Genomic DNA, 20,571 nt, shown 5'->3' with positions numbered 1-20,571 from the left:
CCATTCCTCTTTAGTGAGTGAAAATGGTAGCAAGAGTGTGAGAGTGAGGGATGTGGTTCATGAAGCTTTCTTCTTGTATTGGTAAGAGCATTCTCTCATTGTATCTAGTAATAGATTTGTACGGAATGTGAGTAGGCATAAGATATAGCCGTGCACATCATAGGTTGAAATTTTGGAAGAAATAAGATTGTGTCCAATGGTCTTAATGTCAAGCTCATAGAGTGTGACACTCAAACACAATCTTCTATTGTGACAATTGACTAAAGATAGTGTTAAACTCATTTAGATGATTGGCCATAGAAGTCCTCTCATCCATACGAAGGCTAATGAGGTTCTTTAGCTAATAAACATGTGATGTAGCACTTTGCTTCTCATAAAGGTTGCATAACTTCTTCTAGACACCATATGCACCACCTTCAATATTCTTTAGATTGAAATAAATTGATTTAAAAGTATGTTGTAAAAACTTAGCATCAACAAGGTTAAAGATGGGCTCCATAACAATGGTATTTCTTTTCTAGCATGATTACCTTAGTTGAACAATAGGGTATAGTTTATCAAGTATTGAGAGCTATATACAATGGTCTTTATTACATCTTGGCAATGGCTAATTTTGAATTCGTTTATGTTTATGTGCTCGTGAAACATGTTGATGTTAGGGATGTAGCTGATGTCAATTGTTTGCAAATATTTGTTATTCTTTTAATCTTAATGTGATGTTGTAGGTGTTCGATGTTGCATATTATGGATGAAAGCATGTTTGACATGTATAATAGGACTCATCTCTCTCTCTCCCTCTCTCTCCCTTCTCTCTCTCTCTCTCTCTCTCTCATGTGTAAGTGCATGCACCAATCTGGATTCTCTATTTGTTAGATCAAACTAATATCTAAACCAATCAAACTAAATGCTTCATATTGTTGAAAAAATATTACAGTTGGAATCACTATTCTTTCACTACAATCACTATGCTGCATACAAGGTGGTATCCCCCTTAATCAAACTCCATGTCTTTAAACACAAACCAACCCCTTGTTAAAGCATTTTATGCCCCCCCAAAAAAAAAAATCAAAAAGGAAAATGCAACACTCTTGACACCATCCACATGGAAGCCTAACAAGTCTCCAAAACAAAATCAATCAATTTTAGTGAACTGGGTGGCCTAACAAGCTCTCCACCCAGTTCACTAAATGTACTTATGTCTGAGTCTCTACCCATTGGCACCTTCTGTGAAGGATTGCCTCATTAAGAAAGAAAATGGCAAGTGCTTAACAATATACCACATGGAATATATTGCTGGGCTTTGCTTCTTTCTGTCATTTTTCTGCATTTTCATCTTTGTGACAGACACCCCAGTGGGTACCCTAGCGACGAACACTACGGCAAAATTCTTCATCCAACTGATACAACGTCATCTTAATAACTAATCCACAGAACGAATCCAAGGGAGAGGAAAATAATTTACAACATGAAGGCAGGCCTTCAGAGTCTATTGAGAAAAACTAGCAGCTGATCAATACACAAGCAGAGCAGGATTATATTTTTTTGAGGAAACTGTGGCCATGTAAACACAAGCTGCAGCACCTACCCCCTATAACTGCACCATACATTCAAACCATCCTTTAGAGCACAGTACATCTCTTTGCCAAAAATCTAAAAGCTCCAATTGAGTGAATTGTACCAACCATGCCCTGCAACATCTTACTTCCAATCCTCAGTGCTGCACTCACTCTTACATCCAGCAATAGTGTTTCTTGCATCAAACCCGCAATAACTGCTCAAGACTTTAAGAGAGTAAGATATTTCACAGACCCAAAGTGTCATGATGCAAAATTGTATGACCATGCACAAGGCATTTTACCAGGAGAAGATATTCTTGCACACCATTATCTTGATCTAGTAGTAGAAGTGGCTACAGGAAATGAAGAATCAGATGTATCCTTTGATGTGTGCAAAAACTCTGAATCAGAGACATAAGGATGTTGTGGTGAACACCCCCTTCCTTCAACATTGGAAGACCCAGAATAATCGTCCCCAACAAGCCACTCGAGCCGCTTCACAACCTGACTCATTGATGGGCGATCTAAACCAGCCTCTTGCACACAAGAAAGTGCAATGCTCACATAGTCATTGAGCTCTGAAAGGGTTTCATGTCTGATGTGTGGGTCCAGCATAGGACGTAAAGCTGCCAACCCTCCACTGTCAATCACTGTCTTTATCTCTTTCACGACATATTTTCCATGTTCAATTGGAGGCCTTGCAGTAAGCATTTCAAGGAGTACCACACCAAAACTGTAAACATCACTCTTTTCTGTCAGCTGCTCGGATAAGTAATATTCTGGATCCAAGTATCCCTGAGAAAAAACCATGTAAGATGTTTACATCCAATACAAATGACATCTCAAACATACCTTGTATCTTAAAAGATTACTGGCTCTGTAAGAGCTCTAAAAGCTACATACCACAGTGCCTTTGACCTGTGTTGAAACATGAGCTTTTCCAGAGCCCTCTCTAGGTCCTAACTTGGATAGACCAAAGTCTGCCACTTTTGCATGTCTTCTTTCATCAAGGAGTATGTTGCTTGATTTTATATCCCTGTGAATAATAGGGGGACTGACCAACTCATGTAGGTACATGATGCCTCTAGCAGCACCTAGAGCAATCTTTAGCCGTTGCTGCCAATCCAATTTTACACCAGTATGCCCTACACATAATTTTCAGAAAGATCAAAAATATGAAATCTCCTCAGATACATGAACTAACGACCTTACCTGAAATACCATCTCGAAGCGTTCCATTCGCAATATACTCATATACAAGCATTTGTTCTTTTTTGTCAAAACAGAATCCCACCAGATCAACAACATTTTTATGATGCACCGCTGAAAGAAGCTCAATCTCATTTTTGAACTCGGTTGCTCCTTGCCTGGAACTTTGCTCTGCTCTTTTGATTGCAACTTGCTGCCCGCTTGGAAGAATACCTTTGTACACCTGCATACTTTGAAGGAAATTATTTCAGGTTGAAAAAGATTTTATTAAAAACTGATTTGACAACTGTCCAAGCACAATCTTTGGTGAAATGAAGCCACTTGCTAGCTGGTACGTACGGCACCTAGGTCCTACACGCCTAGTACTACTAATACATATCAAGACCATACATTAATCACCACAAGTCAATTCTTTATGCTCTTTATATTCAAGCAGCAAGCACATTTCCCTGCTCTTCCTATTTCCCCTGCCTTTCCCTGCTATTATCCCTCTGCTGCCAGTAATTGCCAGTCTTCAGTTGTTCCCATCAAGATTGAATGCAAACTCTGCTACTCTCTGAGTAAATGCATACATCAAGCATTTGAGAAACAGAAATTTCTTGCTGTAGTGGGACTCATAACCTATTTCTCCCTCATTACAATAAGCTCTGAGTCTGGGTCGAGACCAGCTAGAACTGGAGACATTTACATTGTTTGGGTGATACTCATTGGAAGCTACATTGTAATCTAGATAGTGGCAGTGGAGAGTGCAGCTTTGCTGAGCAGCCCAACCAATCACAGTGGTCCATTTCCTGACATGTCATATCTAATTAAAGATTGCGACCACTGGTAACCAAAAGCTCACAGTGCCAACAAAGCAAATCTATCCTAGTATGTAGCTATGCAATCGAGTTTTGACTGAACATGTGGCTATGCAATCAAGCTTTGACTGAATCAGGCTTATACATATGCTAAACTCTAATCTATTAGCTCTGGCCCTAGTACAAGCTCAAACAAGGGCATAAGTAGATGCTCTAAACCTCTATCCTAAGGCTCCACCATAGAAAAGAAAGGGAAAAGAACGCAAAAAGTAGGATAAATCGCAAAAGGTTAATATGAAGTGATGCTAGGGTTTGCACTGAGAAAACACAAAATGTATGAACACAACTAGAAGTAGGAGAGTGTGTCAAACTGTCAGAGACCTCCAGAAGCACAGTGGCAGCAATAGAAGCAGTCCTGTAGCAAAACACAGCAGCCCCTTTGTATGGACAGGGCGGAAACTGGAAAGGGCAGATCTGATGCTGGTCACTGTCATGGAATTTGTATGAATCAAACGAGAGGTGCAGCACCCTGTCGCCTGGTAGTAAGGACTGAAAACACAGGCTGATCAGGTGGCCGATGTAGAGCAGCAGCTGGTGACAGCACCTAGACTGGAAATGTGGTTGTGTAGGACCTCCAGGCAGCAAGACAACTGCTGTCAACAGGGTGCCTAGGGCTGGGAGGAGCATGGCAGCAGTCGGCAAGGGTTGGGCAGCCACGGGATGGTGTGAACTAACGGATGGATCTCCAAAAGAGTGATGAACTGCAAAAAAGGGATGATCTATGTGGATGGGAAGCATCCTATTTATGGATGTGGATCCTCCCAAAATTAGGGTTTTGGCTTATGGGACACTGAAACTTTGGTAATCTTTCAGTTTTGGGGCTGTTTTAATGAGCTGATGAAGCTCTAATGTGTAGTGCATCTTTTTTAGCTTAACAATGACTGGCTTTGCTTTTTCCAAAACTTGAGTTAACAAAGTAAGCTAACCAAGAACCATTGAGACACTTCAGCCATTATAATAGAATGCCTTATGGGCAATGCTAACAAACCTTATTGCTTCCAACTCCAACACGGATTTCACATGCCATGCAATGCCTTGACATTTGGGAGGCCTTTAACTAAAGATCCCTTTTGTAGCTTCTCAAGTATTGAGAAGGATGGCCTAACTTATGCCATACATGAAGTTCTAGTCTTTAGTGATAAAATATGTGAAATTCTAAAGCCCATGGTCCTTAATGCAGCTTGAACCTACAATGAAGTTGTCAAGGATTTCCTAAACCTCTAAAGCATACAAGCAATGTTAAATGGGGATAAGCTATTCTCTTTCATGCATGCACCAATGTGAGCTTCCTTGCAAATCCCTTGGATTGGTGAGTCCGTGCACTTGATTGGAAATCAAAAGCTTTACTCTAGTGCTCAGATTGTTCTCAGCTGAGTATCACAGCAAGGATGCCTTCATATAGTGAGATGGGATTAATGCCCCTCACCTTGGAAATTCAAAAAGTGAAGGGGGAAACACAATGCCTAATCTTGGACATGGCACACAGCATGGACAGCAAGCTGAAAATGTTAGTGGTGACCAAAATGCCATGCCTTACATGTTAAAAGATGCTAATGACCAACAAAATGGTGAAGAATTTGATGATCAATTCAAAAGTCGAATGAGGACAACATTTGATATATTTGCGCAGTTGGCAAAGGATCCCCAATTTAGTCTTTTTTGAACTCCTCTAAGAATGATAGCAAGGGCAAAAAGAGGAAGCCATCCTCTAGAGCTTTGGGACAGTAAGATGTACCAAAGGAGATGCCAAGACCGTCTTATGATGTTCCCAATGTTCCTAATGAGCAAAATCAGTTGATTCCAATGGGGCAGCCAATGCATATAAAAGGCTTACATGCAATGGGATATGGGCAGCAAGGTATGCATGCCAATGTAGGCCATCCGAGATACTTTGGTTTCAATTTTCCAAGCAATGGCTGGAATTTCTTCAACCATGGGAATGCATGGACTGAATGTTCATAATACATAGCCACCAATGCAAGGTATGGAAGGCCAAATGTACTAGGGGATGGCAAGTGGAATGCAAAATCCCATGTATAGAAATCTTGGCATGACACTTGGGGGGGCACTACTATGCAGCCCAGTATGTTTGGGACACATGCGACAGCGGTTGGTTATGTAAATGCACCATTTAATGCTGGTCAAAATGTTGGAGCAACAAATGCAACCTTTTTGCAGCCAACTATGTATGATAATTTGGCACCATTTGGCAGACCAAAGGACTACAATGAGGGTGGCAAAGAAATAAAGTTCAAAGTTTTTAATGGGGCACAAGATAGGCTGAAAGCATTATCTTTCATCTAGCAATTTGATATTGCCTATTCACGAGGGAACTTCACAGAATCCTCAAAAGTCTGAAAGACAATTACTTTCCCGAAGGGGAACGCTTTGTAATGGTGGCCTACCATCTTGATGCAAGGAAAAGCACCATCAATATGGGTTCAGTTTAAGGAAATGTTTGCTTCTATATGGTTGATGAGCACTTTTGAGGTGGATATTATAATAGTATGTCATAACTTTAATGCATCACAATGCAAGAAGCACTATAATAAGAAATTTTGGAGGTGTTGCTGCCCATTACTTCTTTCATGCTGTCCCCAATTTCTGAGCAAAAAGAAATTTTGGGGATTTTGCTGATACAATGTTGCTGAACACTGATTGCACATTGAATTGCGTGCATTAAAGACAGTTTTGACAGAGTGCACCTCTAAATACTAATTGCAGAAAGTTATTTTTTGCAATTTTTGAAAATTTTTAGATTTCCACTTTAGTCCCGCTTCGACATTGCTCTTTTGCCTCTTTTGGTAATTGATTAACATGGCAAATCAGGGAGGAGATGTTTTCACCTATGTATCCAAGGAGGAGAGATTGGATGGAAATAAAAATTCACTTTGGTCCTTCATGATGAAGAATGTACTTGTGGCCAAAAATCTTTGGGATTATGTTAGTGGAGAAGCTAGACCTAGAGTTGTGGCTCCAGCTACTCCTCCTCCAAGAGGACGTGCACAACGGGCACCTCAATCTGCTCCACTTCAGCCACTTCCCCAAAGAACAGCAACTCAAAAAGCATGGGATACACGGGATACACAGGCTTTGTCACTAATTGCATTGACAGTTCAACGGTCAATCATCCCCCACATTCGTTCAGCAGCTTCTTCACGAGAAGCTTGGTTAACTTTGGAGTAGATGTTTGCTGGCAAGAATGAGACTCGCATCTCTTTCTTAAAGAAAGAGCTAGAGACATTGAAAATGAATGAAGGTATTTCTATTCAGGATCACTTGAACAAAATTCAGGACTTGCAAGAGCAACTCATGAATGTTGATGAGTACTATTCGGATGCACAGATGATATCTACCACTTTCATTACCTCCTTCGTACTTGGCTTTTCATACGGCCTTAAACCTCACCATGAGGATTTCCGCACAGCCAATCACTTTTCTTTAGCTAGTGAGTTTGCTTCTAGAGGAGGAGCAAACAAGAAGAAATAGTGGTGTGGATGCGATCACCTCTGAGCAAGCTTTTATGGCTAGACAAAAGGGCAAAGGCAGCCAAGTAAATAATGCTCCGTAGAGTTCTCGGACTTCTAGCACATCACAAGAAAATAAAAAACAAGGGGGGGCACACAAGCCAAAAAGGGCAAATGCTATTATTGAAAGAAGTCAGGCCACTACATTACTGAGTGCAAAAAGCGCATTGCCAAGGAGAACAAGGAGTCAAGAATGTATGTTTCTGATGCTCCTTCCACTGCTACTGAGTCCGCGTCCTTTGTTACAGACAGGGACTATTGATTTTACACATGCAATTATGACACTTCTTAGTCTGATCGAGCATTTAGCTCTACTGAGGATGTAGGCACTTGGTTTTTTGACAGTTGTGATTCGAGACATATTACATCTCGCTGAGATTTATTTGCTTCTGTTGGTGCAGCTCCAGTTGGCAAGTCTGTACAGTGTGCCAACAATGCATCATACCCCGTTAGAGGTATTGGGGAGATTGTGCTCACAGCCATTGATGGCTCTATTCTCCGCCTACAGGATGCTTTGTTCGTGTCAGGCATAAAGAAGAATTTTCTCTCTATTTCTTCTTTGGCACGTTGTGGATTGCAAGTTACATTTGATGATGAAAAATGCATGGTGAGAGACAAAGAACACATGACTTTGGTCTTGACAGGCACTTTATGTCATGGGTTATACGAGTTGGATGCTCTTTCAATTGATTAGTCAGCATATTTGGCATCCACTCTTACTCTTGCTATGATACACGCAGAGTTATGGCATGCTAGGATGGGGCATGTGAACTTTGACAGCTTGATGCTCTTGCAGCGTATGCACATGCTAGATGGATTATCTCTACTGGAGAGACCTCCTGAGCACTCTTGCAAAGGATGTATTTTGGAGAAAATGCATCGTTTTTTGTTTCCCCGTGATATTACTGATCTAAATATTCATCAAAGTGCTGAAACTGAAATTCAGCAAGAGCTTATGTACAGTCAGGAGGCAAGACAAATGCCTAGATGGTATTTACAAACTATGAAAGTAGTCATCTAGATGCACCCATGGCTGGTCGTACTAGAAGGCAAGATCGTAAGCATGATACTGCACATACCATGGAGTTCATTATGGTAGCAAGCACCCTTGATGATGAGGAGCCTGAATGTTTTGAGGATGCACAACAGAGTGTGCATTGGATGGCAACAATGCAAGCTGAATTGGATTCTATCACTAAGAATCAAACATGGGATTTGGTGTCTTTGCCATTTGGGAAGAAAGCCATTGAAACAAAATGGGTCTACAAGCTAAAATGGAATGCAAATGGATCCATTGACAAATACAAGACAAGGCTTGTAGCTAAAGGCTATGCACAGAAGAAAGGCATTGACTATGAGGAGACATTTGCTCCTACTTCCCGCATGACGAGGTCTATGGTTGCTTTGGGTGCTCATTATCAATTGGATATTAAAACTGCATTTTTACATGGGGAACTTCATGAGGAAGTATATGTACAACAACACATTGGTTTTGCGTTGAGGGCTTGGAACACTTGGTTTGCAAGCTAAAAAAAGCTTTATATGGCTTGAAACAAGCTCCTAGAGCTTGATATGCAAAGATAGATGCTTTCTTGCTTAGCCAAGGGTTCATAAAAAGCTCATTTGAGTCTACCCTTTACATATGTAAAGAGGGGGGATCCATGCTAATCATTTGTCTATATGTTGATGATCTCTTGCTTACAGGGACACAAGCTGATCAGATTTCAACATTTAAGCAAAATTTGCAGCAAACTTTTGACATATCAAACTTGGGGTCTCTACATTATTACTAGGGCATTCAGTGTACATGATGCTAGAGGTATTGGTTTATCACAGTCAAGATACATTGGTAAACTTCTTGAGAAGTTTGGCTTACAAGATTGCAAGCCAGTCTGTACACCAATGGAACCTGGACTTAAGCTGTCATTACATGATGACAGTGATTTGTTTGATATACACACATATGCTCTAGCAGTTGGATGTCTTATTTACTTATGCAACACTAGGCTGGACATACAGTTTGCAATTTCAGCCCTAAGTACATATATGCATCATCCACGCATATCACATTGGCAAGCTATTAAGCATGTCTTCCGTTACTTGCAGGGTAGTAGATCTCTTGGACCCCACTGCAGTTACATGCTTACAGTGATTCTGATTGGGCTAGTGATTATGATTCACGTCACTCCACTAGTAGCAATTGTTTCTTTCTTGGCTCGTCTTGCGTATCTTGGCTTAGCAAGAAATAGTCCGCTGTTGCCACATCCTCATGTGAAGCTGAATACAATGAGCCTACTCCTTTGTTCACTGACAGTCAGAGTGCCATTGTAGTGACACGGAACCTAGTGTTTCATGCACGCACGAAACACATTGAGATACATTATCACTTTGTCAAAGAGAGGCTACATGCAGGTGATATCACCCTTGTCTATTGTCCTACCACCAGTAATGTGGCAGAAATCTTCACCAAAGCTCTTCCTCGTGAAAAATTTGAAGCATTTCACAATGCTTTAAATTTGATCTCCTTTGGTGGCGGATGATCCTTGTACTCTTGATCACTCTTCACTCCAAGGGGGTTTGTTGGGTATTTCACTCACGCCTCACTTACGTCTCTGCTCACATAGGAGTGTCGGTGATCAGTAGGACACTGGGGCACTTTTTACTCTCAGTAGGAGAGGTTTTTTCCCCTAGACTTATGGTATTATTTCGTATGTGCTTATATCACACACTTACGGGCACTTACCGTGTTCGGGTGTGAACACCCCTACAACCCTAAGGTTTAAGGGTTGTACCTTGTACTTTCAGCTTACACTCTTTCAGTCTATTGCATTGGGTGTCGTGCTTCACTCTCATATTGTCTACTGAGTTTCTATGCTGAGCTTCAATCTTGCCTTCTTCTCACACCAAGGTGGTGAGGAAAAGCCACCAAAGCCCATTTTCAAACTAAAAAGAGGGGTAGATCTACAAACAAGTTCCAAAAGAAGCAAAAACAACAAGGAATAACTTGGAGGAGTGTTGCCTGGTATAAACAATTGGCAGCTGCCAATAAATACTTTATTTGTGTACAAGAGGGGTACATGGCCAAGAGCTATCCTAATAAACAACAAGTAGACAAGGCTGAAAATGAAGAGGATGCAAAGGGTAAAGAGCCCAAAACATTTTCTGGTTTGGTTCTTGATGTGAGCAATGATCAATCCAATGATGATGCTGCTGAGCTTTCATCTAGGCATTAGAGAGGATGAGATGGGATCCATGGGAGAAATTGAAATAGCATGCAAGGGTCATACAAAGTTTGATCTTGCCCCAAAACTGGCGCCCTTGCAATATTCTTCAATGTGAATTGCAATTGGATGAAGTACGCTTGAGTTCCCATCGATTTCCTCTATCTTACACCCATCTTGATGTGGGTTGAAAGAAGATGAAGCAGGAGAAATCTGAGTTAATATCTCTATGTGTGCATATCAGCAAGGGTGCTAGACTGATGGCAGATGATGAAGATGACGCAGTTGATGATGTGGCAGCTGACACAAAAGGCTGCTGGATAAGCAGGAGGACTGATAGTGAGTTCCTTAAACAGGAAAGAGCATGCAAAACAGGCCGACCTGCTGAGGCGCTGCAGCCATAAAAACTGGCCAACCTGATGATAATTGAGCTGGAGGATGCAGAAAACTGGCTGTCCATGATGTGTATGATGCCACCCATGCTAGCATGTGGAAAAATCTGAAGTGCACCTCGTAAATCAGGTTGTGTAAAGTGTGAACACACCAAAACCAGCACTAAGTGACCACTCCTAATGCATGCATATGCAATGGCCTGTCGGAGCTCCATCTCCAGCAAACTTTGCTGAAGTCCACAGCCAAGAGATGATGGCAAAACATAGAGAATGCTAACACCCCCTCTCAGATCTGGGAGTGGCTGAAGACCAAGGAGATGCATATGGTGAAGCACAAAAGGCAATGGAAGGGCCTTCATGAGAATGTTTGTATTGTTGTCCTTTGTGGGATAGTAGATGAGCTGAGCTCCAGTTCGCCATCCAAGCCACGTTCTCCAACATAATGTACTAGACTTTGATGTGTTTCATGCAGGCATAAAACACCATGTTCTTTGCAAGATCAAGAGTGCTCTGATTGTTGACCCAAAGAGAGTAGGAATCTGATTAGTCCCATGAGAACAGGTGCCCTAAAGGTACCGCAAAACTCAAAGAGCCACAAGCCAATGAGAATGGAGAGGCTGCTTCATAAAGGAAGAGAGAAGGGCCACCACAAATGAAATGTCTAGTCAAGTATGAATGAGCCATAGGAAGGACCCAACTAGACTACGATAATGGGTGCACCTACTAGCTCAGTCCCACCTGCAAAAGATAGCTTCTACTCAAGGGCAAGAGATAGTTTTGCAAGCAGCCATGCCGATGTATCATTGCTCCAAGATGGAGATGCCTTGATGTGGGTGATACACCTAAAGACCAAGAAAGAAATAAAGGAGGTTGAGATCTGTCACATCAAACTTGGTGCTAAGGATCTTCCATATATGCTGAACCTTTGCTGAAAAGCTACTTGTCAATATGAAATCATCAAATTATAAGATAAAGAGCACACGCTCATTGGTCTCCAACTGAAAGTAAAGGTTAGAGTCGTGATATTATTTGTGGAAGCCACGTTTAAGGAAGATGAGGTCGATCCATTGGTACTAGGCCCTGGGTGCCCACTTCACGCAATGGAGAGCCTTAGGCAGACAGTAGACATGATTGGCCACAACAAAACTTGGAGGCTGATCAGCACATATCTCCTCCTCGAGGACACAATTACAGAAGGCTGATTTGACATCCATCTGGTACACTAGAAAAGTGATGATGGGCCACAAGAGAGAAAACCATCCAAATGGTAGACATCCAACCACCATTTAATTGGCTTGTGTAGTTCCAAACGGTATGTGCATGGTCTACTTTCCAAGGGTGTTGATGATCAAATTGTTAATATTCATAGTTGGGATGATATGTACTCATACATCTTGGATGGGTGCATACAACATTGGCCATTGGGCCACTAGATGTTGATCCAAATTGCTAGGGGGTTAAAGAGTTTAATAACATGGGCTCAAAGTTTATTTCTGGAAAATCTTGTTTGATTCACCATTCTTTGACTCTAGGCCCTAGGCAGCTCTAAACATAATCAGATGGTGTGGATTAATGGCATGGGCATTAGCCTTTTGAGTTAAGAGCTTGACAGTGTGGAGATTAATCTCTTTTTGCATGATTATGTCAGTCCTGAAGGAAAGAGCTCTCATGGCCAAATCCAATGCAGTAGCTTCTTTTAAGCATTTACTTGACCTTACTTGTGACTCTATGTTCAGGATTTGAAAAGGTGGCATATGGGAAAGTCAAGCAAGCAAATTCGTAAGCCTGAATTGGTGTCAGTTATCAGAAACTATTAGCCAATGCAGAGCTTTGGATCACTGATGATTTGACAGGTTCTTGCACGTGGGAAGCAGGTCCTTGCTTGCTATCACCAAAAAAACTACGAAACTGATGAGCCAGGCTACACAGAATACCAACTTTAGATATAGGCTCTCTCCAAAAGATTGCTTTAAGAGCCTCTATTGCTAAAGGTGAAAAGATTCTCTGGAAGTGAAGTGATTGCCTTGAGTGATGCAAGCTCTTTTTTATCGAAAAATTGGCAAGCACATGTGCAATGTGAATGGTGATTTGGTGTCTTTTCCTGCAGCATGCATCCAGTTGGATAGGGCCATTCAGACGAATTTAAAGCCCAGCTGACAATCAATAACCAACTAAAATTGGAGCTTCTAAAAACATCACACATTACCACTGCATGTCATCTCAGCAAATGCAGTTTCTGAGCATGTGTGTACAGCTGAAATCGCAGACTGAAATATAAATCTCTCAAGTGGACTTGGTAATCCGAAGTATAGGCCGCCTCTTGAGCAATACTTTTTTTTTTTGCATTGATCTTTGGCTGGAGTGCTCCCCTATAGCATCAAGCATGCCTCAAGGAAGATTGCCCCCCCCCCTAAGTATGTGAGATGCTATTCAGCTCCATTCAGCTCCAGAGTCCAGGAGCACATGTTATGGTTCTGCCTTTGAATGAAGATGTTTCTGGCATGACTGTCTGCTTATTTGCATACTAGCTCCTACCTTATCAGTTTGGAAAATCTTTTTGGCCATTTGGATGAATTCCTGCACATTCACTGGATTACACTACTGTGGGTAAGAAGAGACTCATTGGGCACACTAGTGGTGTAAGAAGAGATTCATTGGGTTCCATTTGCTTTATCATCACCTAGAAAAATAAAATAATACAGTAAGAATTGAGCCTGCATCTGCAGGTACAAAGACTAGGGGATGACAACTAAACCACCAAAGCAATCATGAGGAGAGAGAGAAGAGAGAGACCTTTCCATAGCCCCCTGAACCAATATTGTTACTCTCACTGAAATTTTTTGTAGCATTCCTTAGCTCATCATACATGAACCGTCGAGCACCCTTCATAACAGGAGCAGCACCACTATCTGGCCTACTTGTACTCCAAGCTGTAGCAACAAAATAGAACTGCTCAACCAAACTTAGGACAGCATACAGTAAAAGGACATGGAAACCTGAGTACTCTGTTATGTCACCCTGAAGAGCAACTTCACACAAAACAAGCTTGCACTACATATAGTAATTACCAAATGAGGTGCTTATCTCCTTTACTCTGTCTGCTCTTCTTTTTTGCCAAAATGCAAAGATGAAGGCTGCAATTAGTACCAACCCTAGAACCAATCCTCCCACTATTACACCTATTTTTATACTTGTGCTCAGCCCACCAGATTCTGTGGTACTTGCATTCACTGCAGCCGAATTTTGCACAAATCTGTCAGAGAAATCTCTGGCAGAGGGCATAAAAGAATTAGTGAGATTCACAATACAGTCAGAGAAATCTCACCATCGTAAGGATAAGGATCCTGCTGAAATAAAGGTGGCCCAAAGCCATCTGGAGATAGATCTGGTTGTCCTAAATTTGTGGACATTCTGATTATGTCATCACGAGTCCAACGTGCTGTACTGTTTGGAAAAATCAGTATCCTCACAACTAGGTAGTTTTGACGATTGAATTGCGCTGAGGGTATCAGTATCTGCTTTGAACTTATGGACAAATTATGTGCAATGAAACTAATAAGTGATGGTATTCTTGAGGAATTGTTTAGGGTTGTAAATTGAGGTGCTCGATAGGTCAAGTGACCACTGTAAGGAATTGCACAGGAGCAATCAAGATCAGGATTTGCCATGTATCCTGAAGGACATCCAGTGGTGGTGCAGCTGCTACTTTCATAGTCAGTAGGTGTTGATGACATCTCAGAACACACCGTGCTAGAAAGTGTCAAACTTCTCTCACATATAGGATTTCCTTGCAAACTGCAAAAGAAGCAATAAATCATAAGCTGTTAGTGCATCAATGCAAAGAATCATGAAAGTCAAGAGAGTGAAAGATAGCATACCGGAGATCTAGTGTATTTTGCCCCTGTATGATGCTAGTTATTTTGTTGTTTTCCAAAGAGACAAATGAAAGCTGGGCACTCGCTGTGCTGAGATTAAGAGTCCCATTGATTGCATTATCAGCAAGCCTCCTGTGACATGGAAGTTAAGAGAATAGTGTTACTCCTTGTGAAACTTGGAGTAGTTTTTCTAATATGAATATACTTACACTGCAGTTAAGTAAGGCAACTGAAAGAGGCCAGCTGGAATGGCTCCCTTCACTATCATGTTTTGCATACCACTGCAGACAAAACATGCAGATGACAATGTTTGATCAAGATCATAAAAGACAAATCAATTCAGGGTCAGGACTTACAGATCTGTCAGACTTTGTAGGGATGTCAACCAAGAAGGTATATCTGTATTAAATGAATTGTTAGCCAGTTCCCTGCACATATCATGCATTGGAGTGAGGATATACAGTGACCATATGAAAAAGATATGGACAATATACATGTATTGCTTACAAGACTTGGAGATTACTCAGTGTTGATAGATCAGGCAAATCACCATTAAGCTGGTTCTCACTCAACTGCCTGCAAGCACACAATCAATGATGAGAATGAAAGCCTAGAGGCTTTAGTTTTTGCAGTTGATTAGTGTTAACTTTTACCACTATTGTCTTAGACTCAACTGCTTGCAAGCAGGCAGACAAACAATAACAAGGAAAGAAAGCTTCTTACAAATCAGTTAGCTGTGCAAGTTGTCCAAGTTCACTTGGGACTGTGCCTTCCAAGTTGTTGTTGTTGAGCTTCCTGGTATCAGAATGAAATGATCAGGCATAAGGCATCATCACTTTACTAAAAAAAGAGTCAAGAAATATCTCAAACTACAACACTTACACAATAACAAGTTCTGAACATAGTCCAATTTCTGCTGGGATTGGACCTTTCAACTGGTTTGAATCTAGTAGCCTTTCCATTTCCCCCCACACCAAAAAGAAAAGAGCACAGCAAAATAATGATGAGCAAATAAAGCAAAGCTTTCATACGAGATCCAGAAATCCAGTTTCTGTATGACGTGCATTTCCACATTATTTGTGACAACTTGATTCTATAGACCTCTAAGACACCATACTCCAGACTTAAAGACCGTAATACCACATGAATGGCTTGATCCTATAGATAACAAAGATACCATACTCCAGACCTGAAGACCTTACAAGTGAATCAAGGTCATGCTCGAATGGAATATGGCCCCCGGTATGGATCCAGAAAACGTGTTGTTGTTTAGATGGCTGAAATTGCACAGAAGATAAAACATGGTGAAGAAGAGTAAAACAAGAATTCCAGTAAACTACCATGACACTTGACCTAGACTTGTTCCATTTAGAAAAGTTGACTTACAAATGTTTTGCATTTGTCAGCCTGTCCAAACCTGCATTCACTTGATTTAGTCCATCTGCTGAGTAAGGAAGTGGGCCACCCAAGTTATTGAATGCAAGATCCAACCAATATAAATTACTAAGAAAGCCAAGTTCATGTGGTATAGGTCCTCTGAAGTTATTGTTGTTCAACCGTCTGCAAAAGAATGCTTTCAGAGCACTGCTAACTCAAGGCAGCCACACAATATGGAATTCAAATGAGAAATGAAGAAATCTTGAAGAACCATAAGTCCCTACAGATATCGAAGATTTCGGACTTGTCCAAGCTCTGTAGGAATCCTTCCTCCGAAAAAGTTGGACTGCAACGCCCTGTGTTTAAAGAACCATGCAAATGCATGCCCAAAACCCACACGAGAAGGGAGTCAATTTTTGTGATGGAGAGTCACAAATTTTATTTGCATTACACCTAAATAGATTGTGTGTTGCTGACTCACAGCATGCTCAAATTTGTAAGACTCCCAAGCTGGCTTGGAAGTTCACCAGTCAAGTTGTTGTATGATAAGTCCCTGTTCCAGATAGAAAACTCACAATTAGGAGGATTTCTTAAAGAAAAAAAGAAAACCACCCTCTATACTTAAAGATGGATACAACTTCCTTCTAGTGAGGAAAACCACATCACAAAGGCATAGAGGAAAGTTTGCAAGCCTTACAATATCTGAAGTGCAGTGAGAAGACCCACATCAGGTGGAATCACTCCAGGCAAGCCAAGGCCTGTAATAATTCTAGAGTCACACAGATGGAGATGAGTGTTGTACATCAACTTGAATGGTCAAAGCTTGCATGTGGAAATTGAATGTTTCTAGCTTGAAATATATCTGCAACCACTAAAATATAGAGTAACAGGACGAGGGAAACCTACATGGAAGTAACCCTTGATGATTTACAAGTAATGCCCACCCACTTGGAATTGCAAGGATCACTGCCAGTCCATCTAAGACTTGTCATTGCAGGTGATTGCCATTCTTGCTGCAATGCTCCTAATGCATTCACTGCAAAATCAAGAAGGATTCTAGCTTAGCATTTCTCTTATCCCAAGAACATAGCAAACAATAAAATAAGCTAGCGAAGCAGCACATATGAAGACAACAGAAAATAGGGAGGCCCATATTTATATGCTACATCATTTGTATATTAAGACACTTTTGATTGAAGTTACTACATTATCAGATGATATTGTTGACTGTGGGTTTACACAGCTACTCTACAGCACTGATGAATAGGCATTCCACTCCCAGCCTTGGAGAGAAATTGCACATTCAGCCATCTCCTTAAGCAGTAACTTGGGCTCTAAAACCGAATTAATGCATGCATGCAGCCTACAACCAAGGTGCCAAATGCACAGATAACAGCCAAGTAGAGAAGCACCCTTCAAGACAGAGTAAACAGTATTGTATTGAATAGCCTTAATCCACTGCTATAATGTTGTTTGAAGAGGTACGCTAAGGGAATTAGCTTGCTGTCCCAATAGCTCACCGTGCACAATCCCAAGTCCCCACCACCACCAAGTAAGAAAGGAATAGTAAACCATCGCTGAATAAGCAAGAGTGTTGCTCAAAAATTGAAGCAACACATCACAATGCCCAAGGATGGAGCCTGGCCATTTACATCCCAAAATTTATCAATATCACCCTTTTCTGAGGTGATACTTTTGGGCTTCAATAACTAGACCAACAGTGTAGCCCTACCTCTTTTGTAAGTTCGTAGCCTAACTAGTGCCCCTGATCCCCTGTATACCCTGTTTACCACATCAGGTTTGGATACTCTGCTAACAGCTAGACATGTTATCAGTAGCATGGATCAGTAATCAGTTACTTATGGTTGTAGACACTTCTGGCACAAGGGAGAAACAAAGATGGGAATAATGTTCAGTGACTTGGGTCTTGAGAAGTGTTGCTATGAGTGGCAGATTCAGTGTTTTCCTAGATCACTGCCTTTCTCACATCATGATGCTCATAGATATCCATCCCCTATATCAAGTACAACCATGTTTTGCAGAGAACCAGTGTCAAAACACTCCAGCTAGTGATGTTTCAATCTGGATTATCTTCTTCCACATCCTTCACTGATGTAAGTTTCAAAGTAGATGTTCCTTATATGTAATCAGCTGAACCCCAGATTTGGGTTATTGGGTCAAACAGCTAGCTTAAAGAATTGTGCCATAAAGATCAGTACATCAAAAACGAAAACTTGCCTATACACATCTCCATTGTTAATGATCTCTTCCATGCATGACTGCCTCTCACGTATCCACAGAGTATTCAAATTTGATATAAAGCATGTGTAGTGGCCTGTCATAAGGCAGCATAACTGACCCTATACCAGTTCACCTCTCTGCTTGTGGGAAATAGGCTAACTAATTATATTTCTCAAGGCACTTCGGTGAAAATTGTTGGAAGTGAGCAAAATGGGTGTGCACTCTTACTCTTCTCATTACTGAGTAGTACATACAAATGAAGCACATTAAGATAGCCTTGGATAGGGAACAAAGCCATACCTGATGTGTGAACCTCACTATTCAAAAACTAACAGCTGCAACACATCTTGAAACTTTTAATCTACCTGCCATCTTAATCTTCCCTCTTTATTTACCTTGAGAGTACCATGATACAGTCAAAAGTCAATCTGGAATAAGCTAATCGAACTTTAATGTCTTGAGGTGTCAGACAGATTTCCTTCTAGCTATACTGAGCCCATGATCCAAATGATAATCCTCAAACTGTGGCCAAGCAATTTGATTGGAATTCAGGTAGAGCAAACTGGGTTTAGTACCCAGGCCATTGATTACAATGGTGAGCTGTGGATGTCAGATTGATGTCTTCCCATAAGTATACTGAGCCCTGGAATCAGACCAGGAAAATTTGGTTGGAATCAGGCCACTGATTACAATGATGACCTATGGAACGCCAGAATGATTGCCACGAAAATTTGATTGGAATGGGGCAACTGATTACAGTGATGAGAGTGGATATGAGAAACAGATGTCTTCCCATAAATACACTTATATCTTCCCGTAAGTACACTGAGCCATTTCGTAAGAAGTTTCCAGCATTCTCCCATGCGGGAAAAGGGACTCTTTTCCCTTGTGTTTTCCCCTTGAAGTGTTTAACATCATGAGCTTCTGCGAGGGAGGGAATGCATGCCTAGCTAGGTGTGGTTGGGAGCAGGGGGCGAGCAGCCTCGCAGAACCTGACGATGTTGTCATGAGTCAAAATGTGGGACTTATAGTGGGAGTCTGTGTAAAACTTCCTGTGATTGACCAACCCTCAATCCTCAATACAGTGACCAGGAAATTTTGATAGGAACTGAGGCAGAGGAAACTTATGGATTGATTGCTCAGGCCCCCTGATTTGGTGATGACAGTATAGATGTCTGTAGAGGGCAACAAGAGCGACATCTCCTACTGTGTATTACAGGACTTAAAACAGAAGAAAGCTCACCATCATTCTCATCTGTGTATCCTTCAGCTACCCACACTTCTGCAAGTTCACAGAAGATCAACAGCAGCACTGAAACGAGCGCCCAAAGTGCCTGCAGCTTTCCCAAATGGCAACAACGTCGACCCATCTCCTGATAATCCCTGCTAGATATGAATAGAGGGTCACTGGATGCACATGTGATGATGGAACGATTCAAGGGTACATGTCAGGAGAAGAGATGAAGCAGCTCAAGAAGAGAAGGGAGTGAAGACCAGCAGGAAGAAGATGATGAGGATGGACAGTTGACAAGAAGAGACCAGGTAAAGAGAAGAGGAGGAATTATGATTGAAGTCAAAAGACTCTCAGTAGTGAAGCTGCCAGCAGCCAATTGCTGCATTTAGCATGGGGACCAGCAGGCCATCCTGCCCCTCAATCTATCTACACTGTAAAGACACACATGATGCAAGTTGCAACATCTATAATATATATATATATATATATATATGTAGACTGCCGCCACCATGCACGTAACATACGAGTAGGGACTCGCTGGTATTCACAAAAAGTACTTTTCTTAGAATATATAAAAACCTTTAACCCAAATTTATGGATACCTTTTTGAATCAAGCTACTTGTATTTGCAATTCTTATAAGTGCAACTTTTGTAGAGCTTAACTTTTAACTTTCTTTTAATACATGTAAAAACCTTCAGGCTTCAGGTCAAATTTCAAAAAGATTTTTGAATCAAATTACATGTATCTACAAGTTTTGTAACTAAAAGTTCTGTACATTTAAATTGTATACCTTTTTTTCTAAAATTTGAGGTTTTTTTTTCAATTTATTTTACATTAAACTTTTTACTTGTTAGACTTTCTTGAATACATCCAACTTCTCGCAATGTCATGTGATATCATGTCCAATGGATGGAACTATGAAAGAGTATGCCTTTACAAGGAGTTCACGTATACACCTACTGACACTTGTTGTGGATTGTCTACATAAGGAGTCGAGTTAGTTTGATGGATTGGACACGGAGATTTAACAAGTGGCTTACATGCTCAGTGGAACTTTAGTCTCCTTTATGTTACTTA

At 41.1% G+C, this 20,571-nt stretch overlaps 1 protein-coding gene across 2 annotated transcripts; it reads right to left on the bottom strand.

The window, feature by feature from the left end:
• Positions 1 to 1,512: 1,512 nt before the first annotated feature.
• Positions 1,513 to 19,920, bottom strand: LOC148030149 (leucine-rich repeat receptor protein kinase HPCA1-like). 2 transcript variants are annotated; one of them, XM_087686423.1, is made up of 20 exons: positions 19,502 to 19,920; positions 16,924 to 17,053; positions 16,715 to 16,786; positions 16,499 to 16,570; positions 16,302 to 16,373; positions 16,027 to 16,200; positions 15,843 to 15,917; positions 15,523 to 15,594; positions 15,364 to 15,435; positions 15,148 to 15,216; positions 14,997 to 15,068; positions 14,850 to 14,921; positions 14,644 to 14,772; positions 14,091 to 14,560; positions 13,834 to 13,995; positions 13,559 to 13,695; positions 2,769 to 2,988; positions 2,460 to 2,701; positions 1,859 to 2,351; positions 1,513 to 1,771 (listed from the first exon to the last, which is right to left on the bottom strand). In XM_087686423.1, the coding sequence occupies exons 1-19, from the start codon at positions 19,626 to 19,628 to the stop codon at positions 1,884 to 1,886; spliced, it is 2,907 nt and encodes a 968-aa protein (XP_087542549.1). In that variant the 5' UTR covers positions 19,629 to 19,920; the 3' UTR covers positions 1,513 to 1,771; positions 1,859 to 1,883. The 2 variants fall into 2 exon arrangements, with proteins under 2 accessions (XP_087542549.1, XP_087542548.1); XM_087686422.1 differs by having other exon boundaries at positions 1,513 to 2,351; positions 19,502 to 19,919.
• Positions 19,921 to 20,571: the final 651 nt, after the last annotated feature.

This window comes from Lygodium microphyllum, chromosome 10, assembly GCF_053477565.2.
Source record: "Lygodium microphyllum isolate KBCC chromosome 10, Lygodium_microphyllum_v1.1.10, whole genome shotgun sequence".
Lineage (NCBI taxonomy): Eukaryota > Viridiplantae > Streptophyta > Polypodiopsida > Schizaeales > Lygodiaceae > Lygodium > Lygodium microphyllum.
This window is presented reverse-complemented; position numbering and strand designations above follow the sequence as displayed.

Bases quoted from the DNA above. Each gene is read 5' to 3' on its own strand.
- LOC148030149 (XM_087686423.1), bottom strand. From the start codon at position 19,628: ATGGGTCGACGTTGTTGCCATTTGGGAAAGCTGCAGGCACTTTGGGCG. The intron at 17,054-19,501 runs GTGAGCTTTCTT...TTGATTTTGCAG, and splicing joins ATACACAGATGAGAATGATG to TGAATGCATTAGGAGCATTG. The intron at 15,918-16,026 runs GTAAGTCAACTT...GTGCAATTTCAG, and splicing joins CTGACAAATGCAAAACATTT to CCATCTAAACAACAACACGT.